Genomic DNA, 7,996 nt, shown 5'->3' with positions numbered 1-7,996 from the left:
CAAAACAGAGCACTCCTGAACTTGCCCTGACACAGGTTATTAGCTGAAGTGTGTTGAGGCATGCGGAGACAGAAAACACATTCCCTGAACTGGAGCTGGTCCTGCCTCTCAGGCTATCAGTAATGTTGATCCTGCCAAGGCACTTGGCTCTTTGCATCCTTTATATTTCCCATTTTGACAACTACAGTAAAGATCTTTCCCCAGTATTGCTATAATATGTTAAGACACCAGTGTTTGCAGATATCTGCTTTGCTCCTCTGGCAGGATTTTATTACTCAGCAGCAGGAGTGGCAGACCCAGACAAGAACCTGCATCTCTGCTACTCTAGTGCAAAATCTGATACATGACATCTTTGATGGAACAAGAGAGTGCAGCAGTGTATCTTAACAAGCAGCTGAGGCACAGATATACATGAATGAAAGGCAGGGTAGGTAGGGGCAGCAGTATCCTAAATCATGCCAGTATACTTCAGTGAAATATATCTGTTAAATAACTAAATTGATCACTCTGCTATCCATATGCACCCATATTTACCCAAAGTAAATAGGATATACAAAATTATAGTTCAAACACTGAATCAGAAACTTATCCACCTTCCTAAATTATTTTTATGAAAGCATTTGTTAGGGTTCTTTTTTACATTACAAACATTATTTTGCAGTTTTCATTAATGAGTTAGTTGCATATGATGTCCTGGTGACTGTACATCATTCATTTTATGCTACTTTTATACTTTTATACTTTATATAGTTAAAGAAATATTAAGAAATACTAAAAATTAGTTCCTCAGTCTTTCACTGGACACTTACATTTCTCTTTGCAAAGCAGAAAATATACAATCATCCAGTAAACTATCTTCTAATATGGCAATAATGAATGACATAAAAAACAGTTTAAAATGAAGTTCAGCTATAAAAATTCAAGAACATACCAGCTCCAGGGGTTATACAGAAATCCAGATAATCTGGAGCAGGGAACCTGTGCTTCCACAGGGGGCACACAAAAAGTTGTGGTGGAGAGAAGGAAGACACTTCATTTGTGGGACATCAACAGCAGCTGATTTGCTCTTGGGCTCAGTCGCTCTTTTAAGTCCCCTTTCCACCTACACAAGTAGGAAGATTAAGAAAGACACTGACCCACATCCTGGCCAGGGGAGACTACTTGTTTAAGGAACCACCCCTTGGTAAGATCCCTTTTTTTTTCCTTGCTCCACCCCCTTGTACTTCAAATATTTTTAAGCCTTTAGAAAGCTGAGTTCTGAAGAAACTGTTCTTTCTCTTTTCTTTTATTTTTGATAGGTAATGAACTAACCTGAGAACAGAAACTTTTTTAGCAAACTGAAGATCAGGTATTTTTACTGACGGTATTAGACACCGTGGGATTTTTTGGCATTTGTGCAGACTGAAGGCATTGTTTTAGTCTTGCTTTGGTTTCTTACTTCCCAATCTATTTTAATTGGCAATAAATTTATATTCCATAAAACTGTTCAGCCCATAGTGGTAACTGCTAAATGGTGTCACTGTCTTTATTTTGACCCACAAGATTCTCCATCTTGTTTTCTTCCCTCGTCCTGTTGAGGAGGAGGAAGGAGAGAGTAGCCAAGTGAGCATCTGGCAGCCAAACAAGGTCAACCCATAACAGAATGCAAGATTAAAAAACAGTCTTCAAGAAAAAGAGTCCTCTTCCCCCCTTGTGTGCATTGTCTCTTCCTCTTGTTCAGTGTAACCATAAGACTGTCACTCTACTTGCCCCTAAAATCATCACCGCTACTGCTTTTTTTTTTTTTTTTTTTTTTTTTTTCCCCAGCAGTGGCAGTGACCAGTATCCCACATTCAGACTTCTTGTGTCTCTGATTAACTTAGGAATTAGCTTCTCAAGGTGATTCCTTGTTTTCAGCCTCTAAAGTTTCTCCAGTTTGACTTCAGTTTATGCTGAAATAATTAGAGAACTCTTTAATGCCTGGGCACTGCCTAATAATTCAGCTGATTTAGATTTGCATATAATTTATTAGTGACACACAAAGAAAGGTGGAGCTAACTACTTCATTGAGTTTTCCTTTGCAGATGGAATAACACATCTTCCTTTATTGCCTATAAAAAATACTATTATTGGACTATTTATATTATAATTCTGTGTCATTACAAGTAATTGATAGGTTTTTGTATGATTTATGAAATTAATAATTTCACAGGCAGAGAAACCAACAGACTAGGACACAAATCAGGAGGGTCAAATTCTAGTTCCATCTCAGCTAGCCCTTTCAACAAATGATTATTGCTGAATTTTGTGATGAAATTCCTTATATCTTCATGATTTTTGTGTTTAGTTTTGGGGTTTCTCTGGTTTTAATCTTGATTCTTCAGGGTTAAATTGTTGGGTTTTTTTTGTTTTTTTTGTTTTTTTTTTTTTTTTTTTTTTTTGTTTTGCCATAGTCTTTAAAGTTCCTCATTTTTTTCCATAAAATTTAATTCATATATATGTAAATGAAAAAAATAGCTTTACTTTTCTAAGTCATACTCTTCCCCATCATCCCCTTCATCTTTACCAATTTTTTTAATTGTTAGAGAAATGATCTAGCACACACCAAAGTCAGTACTTCTGATAAATTCAGAAAACTCTGGTAAAAGTCCTAAAGGCTCACACTTTTCCAGACAGAGCTAATATTCTGTCTGGAACAGCTCCTAAACCAGGCATGTTTTAACAAGTACATTTATGATTAAGCTGAATTGTGAAATCACAAGTATGCAGAACTGGAAGTCTCCTGACAGGGTTTCCACTTCATTCAGAAAGGGAAACAAACACAGACAGGTGAAAAATCCTCCTAAAATTTCCTGAGACACAGTCCTGTTTACAAAGAAGGAAGCCAGCCCTGCCAAACAGAGAGGTCAGTTGTCTTTGCCTCCAGCCACAGGGAGTGTGATGTGCAGCTGCAGGGGTTTCAGATGGCACGTGGACCCCAGCAGCCTTCATGGCCCTCTGAGGTGGGGTTTTGGATGTCTGTGTCCAGGTGTTGTCAGCAGGGGTGGCCCCTGTGGGAGGAGGCCTGAGACTGGGTGTTTGCCATCCACCCAAGGTGAACCAATCCCACATGGATAGAGAACAGCTCCTTTCCATGACAGACAGGCCATTGTCCCCAGTGCCCAGTCCACCTGGCCCACAGGATAGCTAGAGCTGTAGCTACTTCCTTTCTCTTCCTGATGTGTCTTCCAGCACAGATGTCACAAGGATAAGCCTGTGGTTTGACCTTTCCATTACAAAGAGATCCCAAGTCGCTATAGAAACAGACTATATGCTGCCACAGGCTCTACTTGCCAAAGCATGGTATCCTTGCTTTGAGAGAAGGTAGAAAGAAAAAGCTTTTTTCCATTAAAAATGCCTTCACTTTCACCTTGGAATGTGTAATACCAAGCACATCAAACAGCTCTTCTGAAAGAGACTTATCTTTTCCTCATGGTACAGTCAATACAAGACTGTTTCCTTGCCTTCTTCTCCAGAGTCCATCTTAGGCTAGCAAGAGAGGATATAAGCATTCCCAGTGCCATACTCTAATATGGACACTGAGGTGTATGAGAGCCCACAGGCTCCCGAGCAGGCTGGACAAATTCATGGGCTATAGCTTTACCCAGAGTTATTAAATACAGAGACAACACTTCTGGTTGAGGAAGTAAATGGTGGAAAGTAGAGAACATCTGCAGGGAGAACTAATAGACGCTTGCCATACCCACACCACTACTGAAGATAGAATCCTAAGCTTGGTGGGCCTGGTAAAACTCTTCTTCAGATCCTTTTATCATGACTGTTGAACAAAATCTTTTCCAAATTTTACTGAAACTAGATAAAAGTCCTGAGAAAGCTGTTTTCTATGAATCAAGTCCTTTGCATAGCCTTTCCCTCTTCTAGCAATTGTTACATGACTATTATGTCATTTTTCTGTTGTCACAGTCATAAAACTTGCTTCAAAGGGAGAATTAATAAAACAAGGCCAGCTGTCTCCTGGCAACTAATCTGTGCAAAGAAAATATGCCTTTCTAACGCAGAGTTTCTGTGTAGCTCAAATGCATTCTTTGAGGTTCTGAAAAGCATTTGGGAAAAAATATTACAGCACAGGAGATATCTCTGCTAGTTATATGACACTTCCCTTTTGTTTTCCAGGTCAGGACTAAATGATTCAGAAGGAATAGATTCAAAAAGTATTTAATCTACTTTTTGACTGCATGATAAAAATGTGACACCCAGAAATGATGGATGGAAACTACTGTCTGTCTAGTTAAATAGTTGATTCTAACTGTCTTTCTTCTGTATCATTGCACTATGACATGGATCAAGACCAGAAAAAATAGAATTTTTCTCATTTCATGAATGTAATTTTGTTAAAATTATATTTTTGGGGTTAAAACTACTGATTGAACATGCACAGTCATTAAAAAAAAAAAAAAAAATCCAGAAGTATAAAAATCTTATTTTTACCATTTTTTACCATTGCTCTTTTACTATTTCCTAGTTCTACCTAAAATTTAGTAATCCACTCCATAATCAGATTACCTAATTAGGAGAATGTAGTGTTTCTATTAATTGCAAAATCAGCACAGTATGAATGTTTTCAGGGTTCTAGAAGCACTGATATGACCATAAAATGCTCAAACTTAAACAGATCATTGGCATAGTGCTTCTAATGATTTTATATAATATTATTTTTCCTTTTTTTTACGAACTTCATAACTTTTCCAAAGATGCCTGGAAAATGGAGGATGCTAAGAAAACTACCATATCTTTCTTAGGATGCTGTCTGCACCAGCACATTGCATCATAATGGGTTCTGAACTTGAAAATTTGCATTCATGACACCAAACTTAATTTTGTGATCAGTTTGGACAAGGACCTATCTGCCTCTGACTGACCTCCCATCAGCAGTCCATGGCTAAAGCAAACACAAATCAGTGCTACTCAGCATAATTCTCACAAGCATAAGACAACATTAGATGGAAGCTAAACCTTAATCTACCATTCTCCTTTGTGATACCACGTCTGAACAAAGTGATGTATTTTGAAAAGACTTCTCAGGGCCATTTAATTAGTGACTTATACTTTATTAGTTCTGTACATTTCTGGATGTTCAAGAGAAAAAACTTCAAAACACAGTTAAAATTTCTTAAGACATAGCATCATGATGACTCTAAAAAGCCTTTAGAGAGACCAGTATTTTCAGTATATAGTTTCTCATCAAATACTTTATCCTTCCCAATTATCTATGTTTTGGTATGTTTTCTTGGCCAATAAAAGTTAATGAGAAGGAAGTTTCTAATGTTCTTTCTAATAGCCAGAGAGAGCAATAACCTCTACAATCTCACTTCAGAACCTTAACACAAAACTGTTAACAAATTATCGTAATAACAGGTAGAATTATTATTGTTGCCAAGCCTATTGTTTCAATTTCCATATGTAGTTTAATTATCTGGTTCTCTATGATATCTTTTTAAGTTAAACATATGAAGAAAAAGGTTATAAAAATCTTAAACATCAGACTGGGAAAAGACAGTGGCATTAAATCAAACCATAGCTATTCTGTCTGGGGTACTGATAGAGCTGGACCTTTGGGATCATCAAATCTGTTGTTTGTTGTGAGCTGCATGATCATATGGATTCCATAGGTCAGGATCCACACCAAAATTATAGATGTCACCAAGCCCATCCAAATTCCAGGAGTGAAGAAACCTGTACAGTCACTTGCATAGGAAAACTGGTTGTTTATAATGTTGAAGCCTTGAATCTGAAAATGAGGAAAAGTAGATAGATGAGTGCAATTAGACCCAGTCCTTACTTTCAGGATATACGTGGTAATTACAAAGACCCACACCTTTTAGCTATCAATCATACTCTGCCCATTAAAAAGAGTGAGAAAAAAATCCTCTGCAAAACAAAATTTCAACATCTCCTTTTCACCCAGGAAATTGATGTAAATCCATTTATTTGGTAAGAAGTAGATTCCCCACTTCAGAAATTTGTATTACTTTTAGAAGTAAAGTCCAAGTGGGGACATGTGATCAGTATTCTGTATTCACATAATCAGTGTATTAGTATTCATTGATCATCAGCTCTATGACCACTTCAGAATCAGGAAACTCAAAGCACTCAAAGGCATGAGAGTTAAGGCTGCTCAGATCACAAGATTTGTTGAAATAGTCTGAGAAGCTTAGCTAATAGCTCCTTGAGAAACAAAATTCCTAGAATCTACTTTAAAACACGTCTAATAAAGGTGACCTTTTTTAGCTGAGTTTTACTGAAAGTTCCAGGAGAAAAAAGTTCTGAAATCTTTCCTCCTCCCTCCTTAGATATAAAAGACTCAAACCAGAAGGGAAGGCTTACTTTATTGAGGCATGGGATAAGTGTTGTCTATTAACTTATAAAACTTATATAAGCTTTTCCAGCAGTTAGAAAAGTTTGTAATATCTCTGATTTGAATGAATGTAAAGTTTGTAATATCTCTGATTTGAATGAATGTGCAGTCTGCTGCTGACTGTCCTTCAACCATATTATTTTCCTCTGAAAAATCAAAAAATTTGGAGTTACATTATCTGTCTAGATCCTAACAGAACAAAAATATCAACTGAATGCCTTTGAGACCACTAACTTTCTATAAATTTTGTTCAAACCATTCAAAGGATTAGAAAACTGAAGAAAGGGAAGACAGTCCCCACTCTACAAACTTGCACATAATGGCATAAGCACTGATTCCTCTAGAAGGAAGGGAAAAAAACAGGTGGAGGAAGAGGAAGAAAAGAATTAATCTGACCTAATTTTGATTCATTCTTAAATAACTTCATAAAGAAAAATGCAGACTCGGATTCTTATGTATTTACAGAATCTTTGAAATGGGTGTGTAAGGAAAGCACAAAATATCATAAACCCACTGGTAAAGAAACGGCATGTTAAAAATTACTATTTTCCATAAAATATTATCAAATAAAATTTTAAAAATACTTATTTTATTTAAATCACTTCTCTCATCTGGCAATAAAAAAGAAAGCAGAAAATAATGGATTTTATGTGTTTTATGGGTTTCTACTTCTATGTGTTTCTCCACCTTGGTTATTCTATGATTTACAATAAAACAAACGAGTTTATTGTGGTAAAGTTAATATTGTGGCTTGAGTTTATTTGTGGTAATAAAAGAGTTTGTACTTTCTAGGAAAGGTGTTGTTACAAATTGAACAAATCTACCATGCAACACTTACACCAGTAAACACTCTGGATTTCCATTCAGTCACGGCTTGGGTCCTTAAAGTTAATGTTTATGTAATATGTGCATTATGATCAATGTCTGTACCTTCAAGATTAATAAAACTAATATTATTTGAGGCTAAAGGCTCTTTAGATAATGTGGAGGTGATGACAATTTTAACAATTCAACCTTTTAGATGAATCTTTCCACGTCAAATCATGGTAGCTAACTCGCAAAGACTATCTGCTTTTACCAAAGGTACTCAGACTTCTGATTAAAGCAGGATTAGTGAAAACAAGCTGCAGGGCTGGACAACTATTTGCACAGTTTTAGAGAATACATGACTGCAAAAGCCTTTGCTTGTTAAGCCACTGCTTTGTCCAAAGTGAGAATGTGAGTAGGAGTCATGAAATGGAGGCTGAAAGACTTATTGACAATAAAAACAGACAGAAGGTGATAATTTATGTCATTTGTGTTAAAAAAAAAAAAGGATTTAAATTCTGGAAAACAATACACATTTCTTACCCCATTTACAAGGACTCTCTGAAGTACTTATTCAGTATAGAAGTATATCCAGTTTAGAAGGGCCTTGCCACTTCTGATTTAGAGCCAGAAATACTGAAATTTATTATTTCAATTCTAGTGGTCTTATATATCTTTTAAGCAGCATTATACTTATTGAACCATCTAGGTGAAAGATTCAATTGTACATTACTAACATGTTATGTCTACTTTTAGGAAGGAGATGAAGAATATGACAGGTTATTTTATTGGGTT

The 7,996-nt window shown here is 36.2% G+C and overlaps 1 protein-coding gene across 1 annotated transcript in view; it reads right to left on the bottom strand.

Annotated features, from left to right (window-relative positions):
• Positions 1-5,066: 5,066 nt before the first annotated feature.
• Positions 5,067-7,996, bottom strand: part of ATP6AP1 (ATPase H+ transporting accessory protein 1) — a 50,783-nt gene continuing 47,853 nt past the window's right edge. Inside the window, exon 10 of the mRNA XM_040062141.2 lies at positions 5,067-5,767. Coding sequence (XP_039918075.1) covers positions 5,558-5,767 — 210 coding nt within the window. The 3' untranslated portion in view covers positions 5,067-5,557. The remainder of the gene's footprint in view (positions 5,768-7,996) is intronic.

This window comes from Hirundo rustica, chromosome 4 (assembly GCF_015227805.2).
Source record: "Hirundo rustica isolate bHirRus1 chromosome 4, bHirRus1.pri.v3, whole genome shotgun sequence".
In the NCBI taxonomy this organism is placed as follows: Eukaryota; Metazoa; Chordata; class Aves; order Passeriformes; family Hirundinidae; genus Hirundo; species Hirundo rustica.
Note: the sequence above shows the minus strand (reverse complement) of the source record. Positions and strands in the feature narration are given on the sequence as shown.